This window comes from Castor canadensis, chromosome 9 (genome assembly GCF_047511655.1).
Source record: "Castor canadensis chromosome 9, mCasCan1.hap1v2, whole genome shotgun sequence".
NCBI classification, from domain to species: domain Eukaryota; kingdom Metazoa; phylum Chordata; class Mammalia; order Rodentia; family Castoridae; genus Castor; species Castor canadensis.
This window is the reverse complement of record NC_133394.1, coordinates 32,734,540-32,760,895: the sequence shown is the minus strand read 5'-3', so window position 1 is coordinate 32,760,895 and position 26,356 is coordinate 32,734,540. Positions and strand designations below refer to the sequence as shown.

At 36.9% G+C, this 26,356-nt stretch overlaps 1 protein-coding gene and 1 non-coding gene across 2 annotated transcripts; one reads left to right on the top strand and one right to left on the bottom strand.

Moving 5' to 3' along the window:
- The first annotated feature begins 1,364 nt into the window (after window positions 1-1,364).
- Window positions 1,365-24,992, top strand: Adh7 (alcohol dehydrogenase 7 (class IV), mu or sigma polypeptide). Its single transcript, XM_074041423.1, is given in 10 exon segments — window positions 1,365-1,455; window positions 7,166-7,267; window positions 8,108-8,246; window positions 8,780-8,867; window positions 8,967-9,183; window positions 12,923-13,183; window positions 15,569-15,603; window positions 15,605-15,693; window positions 16,984-17,122; window positions 24,650-24,992. Coding segments are annotated over 10 exon segments (1,113 nt in total). The 5' UTR covers window positions 1,365-1,437; the 3' UTR covers window positions 24,675-24,992.
- LOC141411287 (small nucleolar RNA SNORA76) lies at window positions 15,269-15,393 on the bottom strand. The gene has a single exon (XR_012436078.1). It is a non-coding gene; the product is annotated as a small nucleolar RNA SNORA76 (small nucleolar RNA).
- Window positions 24,993-26,356: the final 1,364 nt, after the last annotated feature.

The window sequence follows — 26,356 nt, the reverse complement described above, 5'->3', positions numbered from 1 at the left end:
TCTTTTGCCTTTGTTCATAAGTAAATAAGGCTTTGTTGCTGAGATGTATATTTGGTTTGAAGGTTGATACTCGGAAGGCCTGTTCTTGTTCTTACCTGCTTAACTCTCTCTGGCTATGCCTGCCAGACATTCTGGGTTTCTCCAGCATTTAGTGCTAGAACAATGATACTTCCTCACAAGCCTGATCAACTGGCGATGCATGTTACAGATGGATTTAGCTTGGCTAATGCTTAGACTAACTAATTATAATTACTAAGTCTGAACTTGGCATAAATATATTTTAAATAGGATCTACAGCACTTACTATATTACATTGAGGATTTGTGGCAAAGTGTACAACCCATTTTTCAAAGGAAGTTTTTGTTCATGTATATTAAACAATAAACTTCTAAATTTCCTCTTCTGGGTTAGTAAGAGTCTGTGTTCTGGATCTAAACAGCTTTGTCTAAAGTTTTAGAAAACCTGTTTCACTGGATCTCCTCAGTAGTGAAATCTTGGTGTTGAGTGAGTTTATTGGTGTGTGCTGATGTGACCACCAACCACTGTCAAAAATAAGGTCTATCTTGAGAGTACTTCCCTATCAAAATAATCTAAGAGTCTAAGAGTGTGGTGTCATTGCATCTTGCATTAGGCTATAGTGTCCTGAAATGTTTAGACAGCTGCTTTAAAAGAGCTAAGCACCTGCCAAAGTAAATGAAAGCCCTTTGGAATCCATGGGCTGTGTGTAGGTGGATGGATCCAAATTCCTTTTAGTTCCTGCTTTGTGTGTGTGTGTATGTGTATGTATGTATGTACAAACTACACAAATGTTTGAGACAATTCTGTGAATAATGGGATTTGGGATCAGATGATAATGATAATTTCTCTCAGTGTAGGACAAATTTTACTTAACTTTCTACCTCCATGATATCTAGGAACCATAGTATCTATATTGTGAACACTTCCAACTCCTTTTTCTCAAACTTGACCTTCTAGCCTATATTTTTAACTTTTTGTTGACCCTATTTTCATTTATATTTAGTTGTACATTTTCTACAAATTACATCAGATCTTTGTAGAGTGAATTAGTAGAAATAGAAGCGCACACACACGTCCCTAAAATCAGCTGTGCCTCACAGAGCAGCTTACACTTAAGTTGAACACAATTCATTATTTTACAATATAGAAAACCTGACCTGCTCACCAATAAGGAGGGTAAGAATGCTTTCTGAGTTTTCAATAGGCTCAATTATCCTGCTAGATTTCTGCTCTTTGTTTGATCATAATAGTTATCCACAGAAGGGTGAGGCAGGCTGAGAATCATGTTGCTGAAAGAAGTCCTTTTGAGTCAGACTATTTATTTGAAAGAGAAGATGCTGTCATTTACAGCAGAGTGAACTAAGCATCAGTCAGAAAAAGTCCTTGCTTACAAAAATCCAGAATCAAGAAAAAGACAGGATGGGCACCGCTGGAAAAGTAAGCAGAATATTTCTGTATGCTTGTTATTTTTATCTAATGATGTGGGTGGGCTTTTAAAACTTTGAATCCAGTAAAGTAATTAACTATTTGGGAATATTTCTTGAGGAACAAAATGCCTCTTGAGCATGCACACACTGGGGGAAACACTGGGTAAATTGTTTTACAAAGTCCAATGAATGCAAGGTTAAATCAAAAACCATAGTAAAATGGTGGAGAAAAACACAGAATGATGGTTTATATTGATGTATCTCATAATTTAATTTCAGGACAGCAGGGCGTTTTCTCCATAAGTGAAATGTTTCCAGAAGGAGACTTCCAATAGGTTCTGTAGCATGCATTGTATTCACTTCAGTAGTTTAACGGGACCAGAGTCTGCTACAAGGCTGTGGGAAAAAAAATGTGTCCCACTATTGACAATGGAAAATGCTAATTCTGGAATGCAAGTCAACAACAAAATATACTTTTAAGGATTCCTAAGATATATTTTGTGCTGAAATATGTTTAAAAAATCTTCAAAAGTAAGACGACATTGTAGATAAAGGAGGTTTATTCTTAAAAAAAAAAGTCAGCAGAATTGATATTCACTTTAGAAATAACTTTGAGATTTATTTCATTTGCAAGCAGATCAGCATAATCCTTTATTACAAATGAGTAGACGATTACAAAAAGTGTTAGGTACTCTTGTTTGTTCTTATTTTAGCTTTGCTTTCAGCCAGTCTTAAAGTTTGTGGAAAAATAAAGATGACACTTATGCAGTAAGAAAAGAGATTCTTTGTTAGAATTTGAAACAATTTTTGCCAGAACCGAATAGAATTGGGATAAAAACATTCTAGCCCAAGCTAGAAATCTAGAAAAGCTAGATGATCTGGAAAATTAATTTTGCAGTACAGAATCTAGTGAAAAGGAAATTAACGAATTTTAGGAGTAGAAGGAATCTTAAAAATGCTTGAGAACCAGCTATGCTGTCTCCAGTCATGGAGAACTCAGTGACTCCAAGCAGCACCTTCCAACTATAATTAATGATATGGTGTCTAATACATATGGTACAATAGCTATATAATTTTGACTTAGATAGTCATGCAATATGGTGATTTGAAGAAGGATTATATTTCCCAAATTGCTCTAATGTTTCAGTATAGTTCGTGAAAGGAGAAGTGACTTTTACATCAGGAATTATTTTTCCCCCCTCTCTTATTTTTTTTCTATTTCATTAAAAAGGAAAAGATAATTGTATCAGTTTGTTAAGGCTATGACAAAGTGCCACAGACTGGGTGACTTAAACAACAGAAATTTATCTTCTGAGACATCTAGAGACTGGAATTCTGAGAACAAGATGTCGACAGGATTGGTTCCTTCTGAGGCCTTGCTCCTTAGCCTTGGATGACCCTCTTCTCCCTGTTTTCACATGGTCTTCTCTTTGTGTCTGTATCTTAATTTCCTTTTCTTATAAAATCACCAGTTCTATTGGATTGGGGCTAACCTTAATGACCTCAATTTAACTCAGTCACCTCTTGAAAAACCCTATCTCTTTTGGGGAGACATTTGCAGTCTGTTATTATGGTCATTCTAAAAAACTTGGATATTCAGAATATGTAAGTGAAAAAGATCAAACATAATTTTACATCCCCAAACTACCACTGGTTTGTTTTTGTTTTGTTTTATTCCTTCTGTGCATTTTCCCATCCATAGTTTATTTAGCTATGCTCACTCAACATGGAAATATTTTTATCCTATTTCCCAGCTTAACATAAGCATTTTTCTAATTTATAACAAACAACTTATAAACATTTTTAAATGTCTAAGACTTATTTCTGGATTTTATTAGAAATATAAATATTATTTCATCATTCTTCTGGGCTTTTTTTTTACATATTTCCTTTCATCAATTGTCCTGTGATGATCTCTAATATATATTAAGATTTTTCTGCACTTAGTATTTCCTCAGGGCAGATTTAAAAGATGGAACTATGGAATAAAAATGTCCGACTGTTCTTAAGTATCTTGGTGTTCACTGCAAGTTATCTTCCTCAGGGGTCAACGTGAGTGTGAGTGCTCATTTTACCACCCCTCCCATGATGATGTCTATTCATTAAGTAAAAAGTTATTACTGACTTGGTAGGCAGAGGACTATAACTCATTATTTTTACTTTTTTAAAAAATAATTTCTATGACTGGATAACAAACACTTCACAGATTTACTTGTATGTTCCTCCTTAACCTCTCCGCATGCATCTCCTGAGGTTAAGCATATCTGGGAGGGGTGGGGTGGTAGAATGGAGGCCTTTCTGCGCTCAGTCACCCATCTGTTTCCAGCATATCATTTCTCATATTTAATCTCTGCAAAAAAGCTATTGAGCCATCCAAACGCAGTCTTTAGGAGGGCTGCATTAGCTTACAATGAGAAGGTGGTAACTCACTTTAGCATCAGAACAAATTAATTAAAATATGTAAAAATATTTTATAAGGGCCCTAGACAGATTTACAGATTTGGGAGTGAGAAAGTGGGAAGAGTCTTTCTCAATCTCTCTTTCTCTCTCTCTCTTTCTCCCCTCCCATCTTCTCATGAGAACTAGATAAGCTTCACAAAATCATTTAATTGAACAACCCTAGCAAAACCAGTTAGTCAGGTGTAGTGATCCACATATATAATTCCAGCTCCTCAAGAGGTGGAAGCAGGAGGATCCTGAGTTCAAGGCCAACTCAGGCAGAGATGGAGAGATCCTGTCTCAAAATCAGAATAAAAATAGCCCATCCATGGTGGTTCACACCTGTAATCCCTGCTACTCCAAAGGCAGAGATTAGAGCACCGGGTTCAATACCCAGTACTGCAAACAAACAAAACAAACAAGAACAAAACACAGTGATGGCTGAAGGCCAGTTACTGAGTATTTCCCACTTCGACAAGATGAGAAGCTTTAACTTGTGAAAAGATCAACACTGACTAGACACAAACACTGGACTAGGTAACAATGGGGATATGGACATGGAGTTGCAAATTATGCCATCGAGGGACACAGGACACTTCATGAAGGTCACAGCTCCTCCACACCTGCCTATGCCAGTGCTCTATGTTCCTCACCATTGCTATAAGATTGTATACTACAACTAAACACAGCCTTAAATTCTCTTTCCATTATGTAAACTAACTGTGATATTTATATACATTCATATGATGTACTCTGATTAAATTCATTCTCTCCAATACTCTTTCTTGAACTTCCCCTCCCTGCCCACTCCCTTTTCAACAGTCTTTAGTGGGTTTCATTATTATCATAATATGTGTAACATACTTCAGTCTTCTCCTCCTCCTCCTCCTGTTCCTCCTTCTCCTCCTCCTCTTTCTCCTCTTCCAGGCCTTATAATTGTTAGGCAGGCACTTTACTACTTGAACCATGCCCCTAGCCATTTTTTTGCTTGAGTTTATCTTTCAAAAAGGGTGTTGTTTTGTTCAGGGCTGTCCTTGAACTGTGATCCTCTTACCTCCACCTCCCAGATAGCTGGAATTTCTGGTGTGCACCACCATGTCTGGCTTATTTGTTGAGATGAGAAATTGCAAACTTTTTGCCCAGACTGTCCTCAAATCACAATCCTTCCTATCTCTGCCTCCAAAGTAGCTTGGATTACTAAGTAGCCACCATGCCAAGCTAATCATCTTCTTTATTGCTGAGTAATACCCTATTGTGTGTATGTACTACATTTTCTTTATCCAGTCACTGATTGTTGAGCACCTCAGCTGATTCCATAACTTGGCTATTGTAAATAGTGCAGCTATAAACATGAGTGTACAGGTATCTCTATTTTATGTTGAGTTACTTTCCTTTGGATACACACCCAAGAATGATATAGCAGGGTAGCATGGTAGCTCTAGCTTTAGATTTTTTAGGAAACTTCATACTTATTTTCATAGTATTGCACTAACTTACATTCCCACTAAGAGTGTATAAGGGTTGCTTCCTTACTCCTATTCTTGCCAGCCTTTGTTGTTGCTTGTTTTCACCCATTCTGACTGGGGTGAGAGGGAATCTTAGTTTCATTTTGATTTTTATTTCCTTTATGGCTAAGAATGTCTGATATTTTTTCATGTATTCATTTTCTATTTGTACTTCATCTTTTGAGAACTGTTCAATTCATTTGCCTATTTGCTAATAAGATTGTTATTTGGGTGTTTAATTTTTTGAGAGCTGAAGAACAGCTTACAAAGAGTTTTCTCCCATTCTGTGGGTTCTCTCTTCATTCTTGTAAATGTTTCCTTTGATGTACAGAAGCTTTTCAGTTTGATGCAATCCCATTTGTCAATTCTTACTCTTTTTTCCTGAGTAATCAGAGTCCTATTAGAAAGTCTTGGCCTATGCCTATTATCTTCAAGTGTTTTCCTGTAGTACTTTCAATGTTTTAGGTCTTATATTAAGATCTTTGATCCATTCTGAATTGATTTTTGTACAATGTAAGAGAAAGATCTAGTTTCAGTCTTCTCCATATTGATATCCAGTTTCCCCAGCACCATTTGTTGAAGAAGCTATTTTGTCTCCAAGTTTGGTTTTGATTCTTTTGTCAAAAATCAGATGGATGTAGCTGTATGAGTTTATTTCTGGGTGTTTTATTTTTTTTAATTGGTCTATGTGTCTGTTTTGTGCTAGTACTATGTAGTTTTTATTACTATGGCTCTGTACTATTATTTTAAGTCAGGAATTATGATACCTACAGAATTGCTTAAGATTGCTTTGGCTATTGAGGGTATTTTATGCTTCTATATAAACTTTAGGATTGATTTTTCCATTTCTATGAGGAATTACATGGAATTTTGGTGGGTATTGCATTTATTATAGGCTGCTTTTAGTAATATATCCATTTTCATAATATTAGTTCTGCCAATCCGTGAACATTGCGGTCTTTCCATCTTCTAGTGTCATCTTCAATTTGTTTCTTCAACATTTTAGTTTTCATTGTAGAGGTCCTTAATCTCCTTAGTTAAGTTCATTCCTAGGTATTTTTTTTTTTGGGTAATTGTGAATAGGATTGTTTTCCTGATTTCTTTCTCAGCCTGTCAATTTTTGGTATATAGAAAAGCTACTAATTTTTGTATGTTGATTTTGCATCCTGTGACTTTGCCAAAAGTGATTTTTAGATCTAAGAGTTTTTGGATGGAGTCTTTAGAATCTTTTGCTAGCTTAAATTCTTGCAAACAAATGAGCATCATTTTATGTTCTATAGATTTGTTCTTTGTGAATAAGTAATTCACAGATGACAGTTTTGTTAATTTTCTGCATTTGAAATTATACCACAAGAAACTAGCTTATTAGAATATTATGTGAACACCAGTTTTTTTAAAAAGCTATGGGCTTGGAAAGTGTACTTTAGATGTAGTTCAAACCAGTACATCATGTGCTTTGTGACTGTGAGCCAAGCATTCTGTCTATCTGGGCTGAATTTCTCACACATCAGACATAAATGTGCACAAAATGATCTAAAAGACTTCTAGTGTTTGCTGAAAATCATTCTGGGAAAATTAAAATATTGCATATGATCATTTATTCATATATCATTCAGAGACTCTGTACTTATAAAGACACAATTAGGGAAGGGGGGAGAAATGACCCAAACATTGTATGCACATATGAATAAAAAAAATTTTAAAAAAGCAAACTGATATTGATATCTGAAAAAAAGACACAATTAGGACCTATTATAACACTTACTAATTTCTTAGGTTATTAAGTGTAAAGCAGCTGTGCTATGGGAACTGAACACACCATTCTCCATTGAAGAAATAGAAGTTGCCCCACCAAAGGCTAAGGAAGTTCGCATTAAGGTAAGAAAGGGCCTTGGAGTACACAAGCCTATAATGCGATCACACCTATATGGAGAAAATCATTGTTATGACATTAGATTTTTAAATAAGGAGTTGTTTGATAAATTTGGGTACTAATTCTTCCACTGTATCTTGTATATTAAGAAAATGTTCATACTGGTTGTGAAATTACCCATTAAAAACAACAGAACTAATCTACTCTATTAAAGCTTTCATTTGATTAAAAATAGTGAATAGTCATGACTAATGACTTCATTTAAAAATCATCTAGGAGTCAGATTTACTAAGAATACTTTCAACAGGTAATGAGGAAGTCATTTGCACCCGAGCAATAACAGCTTCCTAGTGCATTTCCCTCATTCCTTTGGACAGAGCCACACCTTTGGTTAGGGCACCAGTTGTTGAGTAGGCATTGCTGCCAGTCTTCCTTGACCCTGTCCTTTTACCTGAGCATGGGAGCAACTGTAAGATGTATCTTGTACACTATTCCTTCCACCCTTCATTACAAGAGTTCTAGCTACAAAAATCTACCCTTGTGCCAGTGACATGCTAACATCTGTGTTCTGTTTCCCTCACAAGAAACACCAGTTTTCTGAATAAAGACACCAAGATTTTATGTGCAGCCAGTGTAAGTCCCTTGAAGAGAGGGAACTTGTCTGGTAATTGATTTTAGGTTCAGAATCTTCTAAAAGTCAGTACTATCATATTATAAAATGATGTGGAACAAACAGTTTGCTTTTAACAATTTGCTCTTAATTTCTTCAGGAGCAAATTAAATATTCTCCCAAATGTAGAATGATCAGTTTGCTGGTTGGTGCAATGTTTTCTTGTTTAACACAGATTTTGGCCACAGGAATCTGTCGCTCAGATGACCATGTGATAAAAGGAGCAATAGTGTCAAAGTTTCCAGTGATTGTGGGACATGAGGGAACAGGGGTTGTAGAGAGCATTGGAGAAGGAGTCACTACAGTGAAACCAGGTATGCAGATGTCAAGTCTTGGAGTAAGTAGGCTTTGATTATCCCATCAAAGGAAATAGAACTTGCAGGGATTGTTAGGGAAAGTGGCAACCCAATTTAGGTAGAAGCAAAGAAAAGGGATTATACTGAGTAATAATTTGGAAAAATCTCAGTGTTTAGAAGGCAAACCTTATAGTGCTTATAAACCTTAGAATACAGTAAAGAAATTTTTGCTGGGCTCTGTGTTTCATGCCTATAATCCTAGCTACCTGGGAGGCTGAGATTGAGAAGATCACAGCTCAAGGCCAGCCTGGGAAAATAGTTCTCAATATCCCCCCATCTCAACCAATAGCAAAAAGTGAGACCCTATCCCCCAAAATAATAAAGCAAACAAAGGCCAGAGGTGTGATTCAGTGATAGAGCGCCTGACTAACAAGCATGAGGCCCTGAGGTACCAAAAAATTTTATGTGTAGTATGGGCTCAATTCATATTCATGTATCGAGTATTTTAATATTAATGAACATTACCTTATATCATGATGCTTTTCCTCTAGGTGACAAAGTCATCCCTCTCTTTCTGCCTCAGTGTAGAGAATGCAATCCTTGCCGTAAACCAGAGGGCAATCTTTGCATCAGAAGCGAGTAAGTGTCATTCATTTTTACTCTAATGTCATTTGAGTTTCCCTGGCTACTTTTTTAAAATTTGAATTAACAAATATGTGTATTTGCTGTTTTATATAGTTTGACTGGTCGTGGAGTACTGGCCGATGGCACGACCAGATTTATGTGCAAGGGCAAACCAGTCTACCACTTCATGAACACCAGCACATTCACTGAGTACACAGTGGTGGATGAAACATCTGTTGCTAAAATTGACGGTGCAGCTCCTCCTGAGAAAGTCTGTTTGCTCGGTTGTGGATTTTCTACTGGATATGGAGCTGCTGTGAAAACTGGCAAGGTAAGAAACAGGGTAGAAGAACTTCTTTCCTTTTTGAAATGCATGAATCTTGAAGGTATTTGAAAATAAATGAAAGTTTTGAAAACGTGTTTTCAGACTATATCTGTACAGTGTCAAATCAACTGGAAGAAAAAATCATAATAGAAAATTTATTTCTAAATGGAAATAAATCTCTTTTTGTTTTCTCCACATCTCTATGTTCAATTTCTGAGATTTAGACTTCTAAAATTAAAATGCATATCAATGCAGATGCATTTCTTTGCTAGAGCTGATCTAGCAAAGACTATGACTGTATGTTAAAGACTATGTTAAAGCCACATAGACTACATACAGACTCTGTGGCTTTAACAACAAAAATTTACTGTCTTATGGTTCTGGAGATCAGAAATCCAAAATCAAAGTGTTGGCAAGGTTGGTTCCTTTGAGGGGGGTTTCAAGGGGAGGACCTGATCCAGGCTCTTTTCTTGGCTTATAGATAGCCTTCATTTCCCTATGGTTCTTCTTCACATCATCTCCCCTGTGCGTGTTCCTATAACAAAATACCTGAAGCTTCATACTTATAAGGAAAAGAGGTTTATTTAGCTCACAGTTTTAGAGGCTGAACATTCAGGATCATGTAGCCCTATCTGTTCAGCCTCTGGCAAGTGCCCTTAGCAGAGTCACAACATAGCAAAGAAGCGAGAAGGGAAACAGCATGGCCAAGGTCATTGAATGGTCTCATCTTGTATCCACCTACTCTCAATGGAATTAACTACAGTCCCATGAGAACTATGTTAATCCCTTTGGGCCAGCACCCCAATGACTTTATCACTTCCCACTAAGCTCCACCTCTTGAAGGTTCTACTACCTCTTGCACTGCCACCCCAGGGACTAAGCCACCAGCATATGAAAAGAAACCATGTAGTGCAATTCAAACCATATCTAAACCATAGCAAAGCCCTACCTTAATGACCTCACTACAGTTTGGTTGCTCTTGTAAACACCCTCTCTCCAAATAAGGTCAGATAGTGAGGTAATGGAGATGAATATTTCAATATATGAATAGGAGGACACAATAAAATCCACAATGACTGGTATTTAAAATGAAAGCATTAATGAATTTTTAAAACTGATTATTTTGGACTGCATCCTTTTTGAGTAAAAGAAGTACACAGAATAATACACAATTCATAAACAGTAAAATAGTTCCAATAAGCAATTTGAGCAATCACCATATAGCAGAGGTCTCATCCAACTCCAAAGACTTAAAAATTTAGCAATGCATTGGCTGATTCCAAATTTATATCTTAAATTACAAGTCCAAATTCTTTCATCCAACTTCCTACTTGATATCTCCATTTGGATATCTCACAGATATCTCAAATTTAATATGTACAAAACTAAATTAATTTTGTCTTCCTCTTGCCCTCAAATATATTTACTTCCATTTGATTTTCTCCATCCTGGATCTTCACTCTTCATCACTTTACATCCAGTCTATCAACATGTCCTGTTGGCTATAACTATGAGATATGTTTTCAATCTCACCATTTCCTTCAACTCACAACACCATTATATTGTGACTACATTGATGTGATGGGCTCCATACTATTTTCCCCTTTGTTCTTCTTGATCATTTTCAACAACTTTTTATTTCCAAGCCAAAGTAATCTTTATAAAAGATTATTCTGATTGCCTGAAATACTAATTCCCCAGCTCTGTGTAATTAACATCACTCCCAGTTTAAAATCACCTGCCTACTCATGGAAGCTCTATTTTTTTTCATTCTATTCCATGTAAGTACCAACCTTTTCAAGAAAACATGATTGTTTCTTCAATAGCATATGTACTAAACTCATTGTATCTTTAATTTTCTCCATTAGACCACAGTCCTATGATGGTACGGACCAAAGCTCCTTTACTTATTGCATTATTTAGCAAAGAGCTTGGCCATAGTAATAGCTTAAGAAATATTAGTAGGAAAAAAAGGTAAGTGAATAAAAGAGGGGGCTATACAAATATGTGGAAGAGTGAAAAGATGAAAGGGCTTGTGGAAAGCATTAATATGGATGTTGAGGTAGAAATATTTATTATAGATATGGGTTCAAGACAGGTCTGATGTCTATGAATGTATAACATCAGAATTCATGCACCTACCAATAGCACATGTTAGCTACCACTTGCTTCCAGATTTCCTAGACAAAGTATGGGAATGGAGTATTCATTCCCAGGGTCTCCTAGGGATTTTGCAGTAACAACTGTCTTCCAATATAGATGTAAAAGGAGATAGACTGGATAGTTTTACACATTCTTCATATTTTTTATTGTATTTAACGTACTGGTACCATATTAGTACTTGGTTGATGCATTATTTACTAAGACACTTGGCACTTTTAGATATACTATTTTTCCCCTGGTAGCTTTAAGACAAATAACTTTCACAAATGTACATTTTTGTGTTTGCCCATGCACATATAGGGCAAACTGTCAATATTGGGGTATACTATACCCCAATAGTTTTGATGATTCATTAGAAGGTTTCAAGAAATGTTTTTAGACTTGTGGTTATGGTTATTATGGTGAAAGAATAGAGATTAAAATCAGTAAAGGAAAGGAACATTCAGGGTGCAGTGCAAGAGAGACTGGGCCCAAGCTTCTGATGTCCTTTCCCAGGAGTTGCATGGACAGCACATGATTCTCCCAGCAGTGATATGCTACAACACATGCAAAGTGTGATCAGTAAGGGAAGCCCACCATGTCCAAAGTTTTTACTGGGAGCCAGGTGTGAACATGTAACATCCAAATGACTAATCTCGGATACTCAGATCCCAGCCTACCCCCAAAAGTCAACTTAATAGTCCAAAGCCCCAAGTACAGTAAGTCAAGAGTAGTGCCATAAACTATCAACCATGGCCTAGGATCCCATTTATATGGATACTTACTTATCAAGCAGAATATTGCACGCTCAAAAGTTATCTCTCAGCCGGGCACCACCGACTCACACCTGCAGTCCTAGCTACTGGGGAGCTGATCCAGAGGACAATAGTTTGTGGTAAGCCTACCTAGGCAAGGAGTTTGCAAAACCCCATCTTAACCAATAGCTTGGTGAATTGTCACACATGTGCTGTCACCCTCAGCTGTGCTGGAAGCTGAGCTGCAGTGATCACAGTTCCAAGCCAGTCTGGGCAAAAAAGTTAACAAGACCCCCATCTCAATGGAAAAAATAGCTGGGCATGATAGTGTGCACCTGTCATCTCAGTGAGGGCAGGAAGCTTAACACAGGATGATTGCAGTCCAAGTCAACCTGGGCTAAAAATAAGACCCTGTCTCCAAAAGTCTATTCATTTACACATAACTCAGAGTCATGGTTATTCAGAAGATGTTAGTCAGGTCAAACTTAGAACAGATTTAGCATGGCTTTGTGGAGAAGAGACAATGGTGCTTTAATTCTGCTGTGAGGGTGGATGGAGCAGGGAGTGATTGCCAAGAAGGCTACAATAGCTCCCAGAGAAAAAGTAACCATTTAGGAAGGGTTTTCATTTATCTGGCAAATACTGGTTTTGTTTTGGCAAACACTCCTTTTCTCAAACATTCTTTTTCTAATCCTCTTTGTGGCATTATATCAGAAAGAGTCATCCAGTCCTAGCTGACATCTTGGCTAGCGATTCTCTGAATTTTATGTTCCTAATACTGGATGTATTTTGCAGGTATCAAATACCTTTTGACCCTACTGTTAACAGAATAACTTTTCTATCTACAGGTCACACCTGGTTCCACTTGTGTTATCTTTGGCTTGGGAGGAGTTGGTCTATCGGTTATCATGGGCTGTAAGTCAGTGGGTGCCTCCAGGATCATTGGCATTGATCTCAACAAAGACAAATTTGAGAAGGCCCTGGCTGTTGGAGCCACTGAGTGTATTAGTCCCAAGGACTCTGCCAAGCCCATCAGTGAGGTGCTGTCAGAAATGACGGGCAACTCTGTGGACTACACTTTTGAAGTTATTGGGCATCTTGACACCATGGTAAGAGCAAAGATTCAGGGAACCACAGAATACCTAAACTATTAAATATGTAAAAGGTAAAGTTCATTTTCTGTAGTTTTATAATGAGCTATGAAAATATCTATTTCTTAGGCAGAAAAAAAACAAAAACAAAAAAACCCCCTGATAACCACATAGCAATTTTGCCTAAACATCAACATCTTAGGAGAAGTCCTACCTAACTAAAGCTAAGTATCACATCATACCATCTCATCTGTTTAGAGGGCAAGGAGTCAACCCATCTAGATGAAATTTTAAAGTGTTATCTTTCTTGTGTATGTGCAATTCTTGGCAAAGATCATCCCATCTCTTGAATTTTAGTTTGCCATCTAAGCACCACAAGGTGACTCCATGAGGAGAGATATGGTGGAGATACAGGTAGAGAGGGGTGCTAGTCAGTATGTCGCAAACTCTTCCCCAGAATCCATGATCTATCCACCTTCTTACTCTTTTCACTCGAACTTGGACTTCCTTTATTTAAATTCCCTAGATATTCTAAAACATGCCTCCTTTGTGGCAGCCAGCAGTGCCAGATCTGTGAGGAATTTGTAAGCCAGCTTGGGATGGGCAAGGAAACTTGGAAAAAGCTAGTTTTGCTCAGGATTGAATAGCACATTAAATTCGCTTTAAGGCTTTTGGTAACTTAGGAACAAGTAGCCTCTCTGTACCTTTTTTGCCATATCCCTTCCTTAGTGTCGCTTAGAATTTATTCCATAGCAACAAATGGCACTCAGTTGTGTGTTTACAGAGCAATATGCAACCTTGGACATATTAGGGGGGCCTATCAATTTTGAGATGATACTTTGAGGAACATCGGTCTCTGAAAAACCCCAAAATCTGTTGTTACAACCTAGGAAATATTTACAGGTATTATTAATTAATAACCAAATGAGTGAATGATCAGAAAATATGGAGTTAGGCTGAGATATTTCTAAGAAAAAAAAAAGACTCCTTTGTCTCACACTTTATATTTTATTTAAACTACAAACTAAATTTGTTTTTAAAACTATGTGAATTTGCTATTTGAATTTCATTTCTTTTGAATGACTTCTTAAAGGCTTCTCCGAAGCAGTGATATTGGTATGAAAACATCGCAAGGATTTTCCCCCGGGTTTAGTATATTGTACACTGAAGATGGCATGTACACTGACCACACTAATGCCTGCTTTTTGCCTTAAAGTACATATGTGTCTAGAAATTTAATACTAAAGTTTTATTGAGGTTTTTTTTTTTTTTTTTTTTTTAAAGCAGAGGACTTTATTGTGCTGACTCAGGAAATTCAGGAAAAACTGGTGTTTTGAGATCTGCTTCCCTAATGCTTCAATTCCATTATGTGGCAGTTAGGATGAGTGATTATTTTGGTATGCTGTCCAAAGCAATTGCCTCCCATGCAGGTCTCACCACACCAGGAGGAAAGTGCCATTTTCCTCCTTAGTCCATGGTCTGAGTTAAGAGTTCATTTTAGGAGCCAGGGGAGTTGTGCTCCAGAACCTAGTAATCCTGTTAATTTGGGGCCTTTAGAGATGCACAAATAATGAGGACACCGCCTCCCCCCCACACTTGTGCACATTAAACCCAAACTTCTTAAGATCTTTCAACCGCAGAAGCTAATTGTGAAGTGATTGTGTATTTATGTGCTTATGTTGGGCCTACCCTGTAATTGTGAGCTCTCTATGCTAATTAGGACAGTTGGGTTTGCCCAAAGCTATAGACTTATGCTTGTCACCATACCTAAACAAGCAGTTTGCATGGTTTTAGTAATTAGGTTGCGACTATTAGGTAAGTCATGCAGCTCCAGGACCAAGTCAGCTCCTATTAAATTTAAGTCTCCCCTCCCCACCTCTCGTTTTAACTATATCAGCACATCTCACCGATCAGAAAAGGACAGTTTGGCATTTAGGGTTATGGCATAAGGTGTGGCAGGCAACTTGGGAAGTGGCGTGTGGTTGCACTCACCACACAGCGGAGCCCCTGCTATACCTGCCGACCTCCTTTAGATTCTAGGGGACGCATCCTCCCCGAAAACTGCCTACCCCTCCATTAGCCAGGAGCTAATCTGGGTCTTGACCCTGTCGCTCGCGGTTAAAAGGACCGATCGTGGGCGGTCCCAGTTATGCGCGAGCACGTGCTCTGGAGCTGCAGCTTAATCCCTGGCGCCACGCGCAGGCGCGACGGGGGCTCAAAGGCAGCGCATTTATTGAGATTTTTTTAAAAGCAAGTAGAAACCCAAAGACCTGTGGGCCTCATATGATTTCATGACTTGGAAACTGAGCTGACTACTTGGAACTGTGATAGTTCATAGGTCATTTCTGAGCTCACAAGATACGACGCACAAGAAGCAAATAATCTCCTTTATTTTAAACTCAGCTTGATGCCCTTTCATCCTGCCATATGAACTATGGAGGTAGGTGCTCCTCCATCAGCCAAGATGCTCAGCTATGACCCAATGCTGCTCTTCACTGGGCGCACGTGGAAGGGGTGCGTCTTTGGAGGTGAGAGCAGCAGAGCCTCTGTACATGGGGTGGTGATTTTACCTCTGTTGCTTGGCAGGTGAGAGAAGTCTATTCCGTCATCACAGCTCCCTTAAAGAGCTTTCTTCCAAAGTTGAGTATGAAGTAATCTACAGTAGAACTGTAACCACCTTAACATGAGAGATAATTTTCCACTCCTTACCTTGATTTAGGGCTGATATTGGTGGGCATATTTTTACATTAGTGTCTGCAACTCAAATTATTCAAAGACCTGAATAAAAGGACCAGCACTGTCATTGTTGGGATAATTATGTGGCAGGAAGTTCTGATGGAATCCATTATTCTCCATATACAAAAATGAGTATGAAAAGTAGAATTTATTAAATTCACAATGGCATCATCAAACATTCTAGATCCAAAGCCAAAATAAATAGATAAATGAGGAATTGTGGAGTTATTGGCACTTGTTGAGAGAAAAAACTGTGGGGGGAACAGGTTAAGGGCTAGCATGGGGGTAATGGAAATCAACAGTGGTTTTGGGTATGGTAATGTCTGGATGCCTATCAGACCTCTGCACAGAGGTATAGACAGCTGGAGGTATAGACTAGCTACAGCTAGTGTCTGTAGCTCAGGGAGAAACCTAGAATGAAGATATTAACTTGGGTGTTTTAAATATAGTTTATTTAAAGCCATGAGACTGGAGAAAATGACCCTGAGAGTAGATGTAGATAAAGAGGAGAAACTGTCTGAGGACCAAGCTTGGGAACACATTAGAAGTCTGGCGAATATGGAGGATTAAACAAAAGATCTCCTTACACTATTTGAGGTAGCTAACAATGATAATGATAATGTAGTAACTAGAAGCCAAGAGAGCCGCTAAGTATGTCATATCTGCCTCATATTCATGTTAGTCCAGAACTCATAGTTGGCCACTGTGTCCAAATGAAGGTCAAGGTTGACCTTGACAATAGGTGTTACATTAAAGTTCTGGGGGCAATAGCCTAATCTAAGTGCTTTCAGAAGACAAGGAAAAGAACTGCAGCCATAAAGGAGACAATTCTTCCTATTGTTTTCTGCAGCAGGAGCAGAGATGTTTGGCAGCTAGAAGGAGATACAGGACTTAAGAATGATTTTTTTTTTGGCCTTTATTTCTTAAGATGGGAGAAATAAGGCTTATTTGTATGCTGCTGGGAATGATCCAGTGCAAGGAAAAAAAGTAATAATGAAGGACAGAGAAGGCACAAATGTTAATCAATAAAGCATAAAAATTATTTAATGAAGTCTAAAGAAAAAATGTGCTCTTATTTATAGGTTGGAAAAGCAGAGATGATGTACCTAAACTAGTGACTGATTTCCTGGAAAATAAATTTGATTTGGACCAGTTGATAACCCATGTTCTACCTTTTAAAAAAATCAATGAAGGATTTGAACTGCTGAATGCAGGGCAAAGGTATCGATTTTATGGTGATTTTGTCTCTTCTTCATAGACTACTTTTAAACTTTAGCATTATAAATAAACTGTCTTTTATTTCTGATTATTTAAGCTAGCCAGATTGATATGGCTGCTTACTTCTTTATATTCTTAGAATGTCATGGACAATGACATATAGCATAGGACATATGCTAATTTTTAAATCCTCCAGTTTTGTTTTAATAACAGATAGATTTTACCTTTGCTACGTTTATTTGATCATAAAGCTGCTAACTTCTTCAATTAATGTCACAAAATCCCCATACTTTACAGTTTCCAAATGCATTTTTTCTGATTATTGTAAATCAAATATTATTCTTACCATTTTCAGATGCTGAAACTATGGTTTATTTATTTATTTATTTATTTATTTGTGTGTGTATCTCTTGGCTGGTTGCTCAGTCTGCAGATAGACATGGGGACTAATCTGACTCAGGTGCCTGACATCTGATCCATCAGCAATCCTGGCTCCTCTGTGCTCACACAGACCATTCCTCACCCCTCCACCTGTGCCTCTCAGCACCAAGCCCCACCTCTGCCTAGAGACTCTGGGACTTTTTTCCCATCAGCCCCTCCTCCATCTCTTCTTGGCTACAGTTGCAGCAGAGTTTCTTTTTTTTTCTTTTATTATTCTTTTTTTTTTCATTTTTCTTTTATTATTCATATGTGCATACAGGATTGGTTCATTTCTCCCCACTACTCCCACCCCCTCCCTTACCACCCACTCCGCCCCCTCCTTCTCCCCCACCTCAATACCCAGCAGAAACTATTTTGCACTTATTTCTAATTTTGTTGTAGAGAGAGTATAAGCAATAATAGGAAGGAATAAGGGTTTTTGCTGGTTGAGATAAGGATAGCTATACAGGGCATTGACTCACATTGATTTCCTGTGCGTGGGTGTTACCTTCTAGGTTAATTCTTTTTGATCTAACCTTTTCTCTAGTACCTGTTCCCCTTTTCCTATTGGCCTCAGTTGCTTTAAGGTATCTGCTTTAGTTTCTCTGCGTTAAGGGCAACAAATGCTAGCTAGTTTTTTAGGTGTCTTACCTATCCTCATCCCTCCCTTGTGTGCTCTCGCTTTTATCATGTGCTCATAGTCCAATCCCCTTGTTGTGTTTGCCCTTGATCTAATGTCCACATATGAGGGAGAACATACGATTTTTGGTTTTTTGAGCCAGGCTAACCTCACTCAGAATGATGTTCTCCAATTCCATCCATTTACCAGCGAATGATAACATTTCATTCTTCTTCATGGCTGCATAAAATTCCATTGTGTATAGATACCACATTTTCTTAATCCATTCGTCAGTGGTGGGACATCTTGGCTGTTTCCATAACTTGGCTATTGTGAATAGTGCTGCAATAAACATGGATGTGCAGGTGCCTCTGGAGTAACAGTCTTTTGGGTATATCCCCAAGAGTGGTATTGCTGGATCAAATGGTAGATCGATGTCCAGCTTTTTAAGTAGCCTCCAGATTTTTTTCCAGAGTGGTTGTACTAGTCTACATTCCCACCAACAGTGTAAGAGGGTTCCGTTTTCCCCGCATCCTCGCCAACACCTGTTGTTGGTGGTGTTTCTGATGATGGCTATTCTAACAGGGGTGAGGTGGAATCTTAGTGTGGTTTTAATTTGCATTTCCTTTATTGCTAGAGATGGTGAGCATTTTTTCATGTGTTTTCTGGCCATTTGAATTTCTTCTTTTGAGAAAGTTCTGTTTAGTTCACATGCCCATTTCTTTATTGGTTCATTAGTTTTGGGAGAATTTAGTTTTTTAAGTTCCCTGTATATTCTGGTTATCAGTCCTTTGTCTGATGTATAGTTGGCAAATATTTTCTCCCACTCTGTGGGTGTTCTCTTCAGTTTAGAGACCATTTCTTTTGATGAACAGAAGCTTTTTAGTTTTATGAGGTCCCATTTATCTATGCTATCTCTTAGTTGCTGTGCTGCTGGGGTTTCATTGAGAAAGTTCTTACCTATACCTACTAACTCCAGAGTATTTCCTACTCTTTCTTGTATCAACTTAAGAGTTTGGGGTCTGATATTAAGATCCTTGATCCATTTTGAGTTAATCTTGGTATAGGGTGATATACATGGATCTAGTTTCAGTTTTTTGCAGACTGCTAACCAGTTTTCCCAGCAGTTTTTGTTGAAGAGGCTGCTATTTCTCCATCGTATATTTTTAGCTCCTTTGTCAAAGATAAGTTGCTCATAGTTGTGTGGCTTCATATCTGGATCCTCTATTCTGTTCCACTGGTCTTCATGTCTGTTTTTGTGCCAGTACCATGCTGTTTTTATTGTTATTGCTTTGTAATATAGTTTGAAGTCAGGTATTGTGATACCTCCTGCATTGTTCTTTTGACTGAGTATTGCCTTGGCTATTCGTGGCCTCTTGTGTTTCCATATAAATTTAACAGTAGATTTTTCAATCTCTTTAATGAATGTCATTGGAATTTTGATGGGAATTGCATTAAACATGTAGATTACTTTGGGGAGTATCGACATTTTTACTATGTTGATTCTACCAATCCATGAGCATGGGAGATCTCTCCACTTTCTATAGTCTTCCTTAATCTCTTTCTTCAGAAGTGTATAGTTTTCCTTGTAGAGGTCTTTCACATCTTTTGTTAGGTTTACACCTAGGTATTTGATTTTGTTTGAGGCTATTGTAAATGGAATTGTTTTCCTATATTCTTTTTCAGTTTGTTCATTATTAGTGTATAGAAATGCTAATGATTTTTCTATGTTGATTTTATATCCTGCTACCTTGCTATAGCTATTGATGATGTCTAGAAGCTTCTGAGTAGAGTTTTTTGGGTCTTTAAGGTATAGGATCATGTCATCTGCAAGTAGGGATATTTTGACAGTTTCTTTACCTATTTGTATTCCTTTTATTCCTTCTTCTTGCCTAATTGCTCTGGCTAGGAATTCCAGTACTATGTTGAATAGGAGTGGAGATAGTGGGCATCCTTGTCTGGTTCCTGATTTTAGAGGGAATGGTTTTAATTTTTCTCCGTTAAGTATAATGCTGGCTGTAGGTTTGTCATATATAGCTTTTATAATGTTGAGGAACTTTCCTTCTATTCCTGGTTTTCTTAGAGCTTTTATCATGAAATGATGTTGGATCTTATCAAAGGCTTTTTCTGCATCTATTGAGATGATAAAGTGGTTTTTGTCTTTGCTTCTGTTAATGTGGTTTATTACGTTTATTGATTTTCGTATGTTGAACCACCCCTGCATCCCTGGGATGAAGCCTACTTGGTCGTGGTGAATAATCTTTTTGATGTGTTACTGAATTCGGTTTGCCATTATTTTGTTGAGGATTTTTGCATCAATGTTCATTAAGGAGATGGGCCTATAGTTCTCCTTTTTGGAGGTGTCTTTGCCTGGCTTTGGGATAAGTGTAATACTGGCTTCATAAAATGTGTTTGGCAGTTTTCCTTCCCTTTCTATTTCATGGAACAGTTTAAGGAGGGTTGGTATCAGTTCTTCTTTAAAGGTCTGATAGAATTCAGCAGAGAATCCATCAGGTCCTGGACTTTTCTTTTTGGGGAGACTCGATTGCTGCTTCAATTTCATTTTGTGTTATAGGTCTATTCAGGTGATTAATTTCCTCTTGGTTCAGTTTTGGATGATCATATGTATCTAGAAATCTGTCCATTTCTTTAAGGTTTTCAAATTTATTTGAATATAGGTTCTCAAAGTAGTCTCTTATGATTTCCTGGACTTCCATGGTGTTTGTTGTTATCTCCCCTTTTGCATTCCTGATTCTACTAATTTGGGTTTTTTCTCTCCTCATTTTAGTCAGGTTTGCCAGGGGTCTATCGATCTTGTTTATTTTTTCAAAGAACGAACTTTTTGTTTCATTAATTCTTTGTATGGTTTTTTTGGTTTCTATTTTGTTGATTTCAGCTCTTATTTTTATTATTTCTCTCCTTCTATTTGTTTTGGGATTTGCTTGTTCTTGTTTTTCTAGGAGTTTGAGATGTATCATTAGGTCATTGATTTGGGATCTTTCAATCTTTTTAATATAAGCACTCATGGCTATAAACTTTCCTCTCAAGACTGCCTTAGCTGTGTCCCATAGGTTCCAGTAGGTTGTGTTTTCATTTTCATTGACTTCCAGGAACTTTTAAATTTCCTCTTTTATTGCATCGATGATCCACTCTTCATTAAGTAATGAGTTATTTAGTTTCCAGCTGTTTGCATGTTTTTTGTCTTTACTTTTGTTGTTGAGTTCTACTTTTACTGCATTGTGGTCAGATAGTATGCATGGTATTATTTCTATTTTCTTATATTTGCTGAGGCTTGCTTTTGCCCTAGGATATGATCTATTTTGGAGAAGGTTCCATGGGCTGCTGAGAAGAATGTATATTGTGTAGAGGTTGGATGAAATGTTCTGTAGACATCTACTAGGTCCACTTGATCTATTGCATATTTTAGATCTTGGATTTCTTTATTGAGTTTTTGTTTGGATGACCTATCTATTGATGATAATGGAGTGTTAAAGTCTCCCACAACCACTGTGTTGGCATTTATATATGCTTTTAGGTCTTTCAGGGTATGTTTGATGAAATTGGGTGCGTTGACATTGGGTGCGTACAGATTGATGATTATTATTTCCTTTTGGTCTATTTCCCCTTTTATTAGTATGGAATGTCCTTCTTTATCTCGTTTGATCAATGTAGGTTTGAAGTCTACTTTGTCAGAGATAAGTATTGCTACTCCTGCTTGTTTTCGGGGGCCATTGGCTTGGTAAATCTTCTTCCAGTCTTTCATCCTAAGCATATGCTTATTTCTGTCGGTGAGATGAGTCTCCTGTAAGCAACAAATTGTTGGATCTTCTTTTTTAATCCATTTTGTCAAACGGTGTCTTTTGATGGGTGAATTAAGTCCATTAACATTAAGTGTTAGTACTGATAGGTATGTGGTGATTCCCGCCATTTAGTTGTCTTAGTTATTTGAAGGTTTGATTGTGTGTACCTAACTTGATGTTACTCTCTACTGTCTTGCTTTTTCTTATCCTGTGATTTGGTGCTGCCTGCCTTTTCATGGTTAAGTTGGGTGTCACTTTCTGTGTGCAGGATCCCTTGCAGAATCTTTTGTAATGGTGGCTTTGTGGTCACATATTGTTTTAGTTTCTGCTTATCATGGAAGACTTTTATTGCTCCATCTATTTTGAATGATAGTTTTGCTGGGTAGAGTATCCTGGGGTTGAAGTTATTTTCATTCAGTGCCCGGGAGATCTCACCCCACGCTCTTCTTGCTTTTAATGTTTCTGTTGAGAATTCTGCTGTGATTTTGATGGGTTTACCTTTGTATGTTACTTGTTTTTTCTCTCTTACAGCCTTCAATATTCTTTCCTTAGTTTCTGAACTTGTTGTTTTAATGATGATATGTCGTGGAGTAGTTCTATTTTGATCTGGTCTGTTTGGTGTCCTGGAGGCCTCTTGCATTTGTATGGGAATATCTTTCTCTAGATTTGGGAAATTTTCCGTTATTATTTTGTTGAATATATTACGCATTCCTTTCGCTTGCACCTCTTCTCCTTCTTCGATGCCCATGATTCTCAAGTTTGGTCTTTTGATGGAGTCAGTGAGTTCTTGCATTTTCTCTTCACAGGTCTTGAGTTGTTTAATTAATAGTTCTTCAGTTTTTCCTTTAATTACCATTTCATCTTCAAGTTCTGAGATTCTGTCTTCTGTTTGTTGTATTCTGCTGGATTGGCCTTCCATTTTGTTTTGCAGTTCTGTTTTGTTCTTTTTTCTGAGGTTTTCCATATCCTGGCAGTTTTCTTCTTTATTGTTTTCTATTTTTGTCCTGAGTTCATTTATCCATTTATTTATTGTGTTCTCTCTTTCATTTTGGTGTTTATACAGTGCTTCTATGGTTTCCTTTATTTCTTCTTTTGCTTTTTCAAATTCTCTATTTTTATTGTCTTGGAATTTCTTGAGTGTCTCCTGTACATTTTGGTTGACCCTATCCAGTATCATCTCTATAAAATTCTCATTGAGTACTTGTAGTATGTCTTTTTTTAAATTATTCTTGTGGGCTTCATTGGGTCCTTTGGCATAGTTTATCTTCATTTTGTTGGAGTCTGGATCTGAGTTTCTGAGGTAAATAAATGCCATGTCTTATCAAATGTGGTCAGTGAACACATTGCAAAGCCTTCGTTCTCCTCACCACATGTCAAACTTCCCTAACAAAGCTTAGTAAATGCTGAGTAAACATGGGTATTCATGTCAAGCCTCTTCTAGTTCCTGAGATTTGGGCAAGGGTAAAGGTGGAATAGGCAGAATTCAAGCAAATTTTAACTACATCTTCCTTAGTTTATCTATGAGAGGAAAATAGATTTCATTTCATTGGGCCTCTAAATATTTATTAAACATCTATGCATCAAAGATTTGGATTTAGTTAGTAGAAGGGAGCATATGTTAAGGTGAGATAAAAATATTCACTACTTTTCCTCAAATGCTGTGTTGTATCTTATCTCTACATCTGTCTGGCCTACATGATCATTATATTATGCACATACATTTAAATTATTTTTATGCAGTTAACTGTCAGAACCACCCCATGCTGCTTTATTCAGATAAGCAAAATTAATAGTTAAGTAGCCCACTTTGAAAAAAAAGTACTAATTGTTTTTCAAAGAAAAACAATTGCTTTCAGAAATTTGCTTTTAATTTCACCTTAATTCAATGACTTCCAAATTGACATTTGTAAACCTAAGTCCTTCAATTTCCATCTTCTTCCTCTTTAACTCCACTTAAATGCCCCACTTACATCGTCACCCAAAATAATTATTTCATCTGTACATCTTATCCTGCTTTAAGAGGCTAGAAGCCATAGCACCATGTCTTCTCACTTTTGTCTACCACATACAAAGCAGTGCTAAACCCTGAGGTGCAACCCTTCTTTCCTCCTCCAGTATTCTTCCTTCTATCTCCCCAAGATCATTGCCTTGGTTCAGTCCCATGGTAGCCAATCCTTCACTAAACTGCTTAGCTCAGGTTGCCCCAATGTGTCAATGCCTTAGCATTGTTTTTAAAGTCTTCATTACTGAACCAAACCCCACTTTCATTGACTAATTTATCTAGTCATTCGATCACTAAGAATTTTTCTCTCACTCTACTTCAACCTCTGTACTAATCTTTGGGGATAGGGGAAATGTATGTCTTGTATACTTTCACCACCTCTTGGGCATTAAGAAGTTTATGCACCCTGGATTATATACTTCCTATTCTCATCTCCAAGCCTTCAGCTTGGAAAACCTTTTTTTCTCTTGTTGGCCTGTAGAAATTATGTTGATGCTTTTGGAATCAGCTCAGGTACCTTTATCAGAGATGCACAGAGGAAAATGAATTGGTGAGGAAATTAGGCCCAGATCATTTTCCAATAACAGAATTTACCTGGTTTCTATAACTGAAAGTGTATTGTTTGTACTATTCTTGTTTGGAAAAAAATATAGAAACAAATCATTAGAAACTCTCTTTTTACATTCCAGCATTCGAACTGTCTTGACATTTTGAGAACCTGGACAGCAGGAACTCTTTGCTGTGAGATATGACTGGAGTTTTCCTTCGATGGTTCCTTCCTATGAGTTGTGTTTCTGTCTCAGAAATACAAGCACAAGTAGAAGACATGGTGAAAATATAGAGCCTTTAAAACAGTTTGTGAACCTGCACAAAAATCTACTCTTGTAAGCATTGGAGAATTAGCAGAGGACTTAATAATAATACTAAAATTTTAAACTCACATTTGCTAAGGCTATAATTATGTATTCTAAAAACATATCCTTGGATTTCTATATTGGAATAAAGATGTTTTTCAAGAAATTTTAACCAATGTCTATGACTTAAAGCAAATACAGCATGTAAAGATATAGCAAATATATTTCCTGAAGATATATTCATTGAACACATTACAACTATTATTCTCTGTTTTTGACATGACCTTAAACATTTGTTATAAATTAACTTGAATTAGGTTGTGAAATCAGCCTGTTACATCATGCACATTGCTTGATTAGATTAAGAAAGACATTGGAAAATTGGAGGAAAGGGCACATTTTTCAATGATTAACATTAAGAATTATCATTACATACTTCACAGCACCAAGACAAGTACATTACAGGGCATATTAGACTACTTTCCAGTATATATTAATACTTTATAAAATATAACTCTTATCATACTAATTAAATATGAAAGTACAGCTACAATCACATTGTGATATTTACCATAGTGTTCAGTTTAATAAGATAGAATTACAAGTCCCTAATATTAAATAACATAACAAGGTACAGAAAGACAAATACCACAAGTCTTTACTCATATATGGAAACTGAAAATGTCAATCACATAGAAGAGTTGTAAAGTAAAAATTATTTGAAGACATTTCTTACACACATAGCAATGACTAGGTAGGATGCCAGAACCAAATTTATGAAGGAAAACAGCCCCTCCACCCAAAGAATTTTTAGTAAGAAAAGCTTGTAATTGAATTATATCCTTTATATCTCTTATCTCAAATATTGAAAAACATGTAAATAAAGATAGCTAAAGTTCTATACAAAAATAGGTACATCGAAAGAAACAAATCCAAGGAATAAACATATTCTCAGATCACAAATTTTGAAATGAAATCTATTTTATGTTTAGAAATTCTTGCAAATTGTATTTTTACAAATATGTTGCATATTTGACAACTTTACATATTTAATATTAATAGGAAAATTTAATATTAATAGGAAATCACTGCCCAAATAGTGAACAAAAAGACCTTCAACCATCTTGCCAAGGAAACCTGCCTATGAAAAGCTTTTAGAAGTGTTAGAAAACACTAGTTCTAGAGAGATCATTTTCACATATTTATTGTGTGTGTGTGTGTGTGTGTTGCTGGTGATGCAGCCCAGGACCTAAACATGCTAAGCAAGTGTTCTACACTGAACTATATGCTTGTAACCCTAAATATTTTTATTTGTAGTTAATGTATCCATAAAGCATTGTCATACTGAGTTCTTGAGAGTTAAATATCAAATAGAAGGACAAATGAACAAAAAATTGCTAGAGTAATATTAAAAGATATACCAGCTTCTTCTTCTTCCTCTTTTTTTTCAGTGCTGGGGATCAAACCCAAGGCTCTAGCACAGTAGGCATGTGCTCTACAAATGAGTTATACCCCATCCCTCAGCTTCTCTTTTTAAAAATA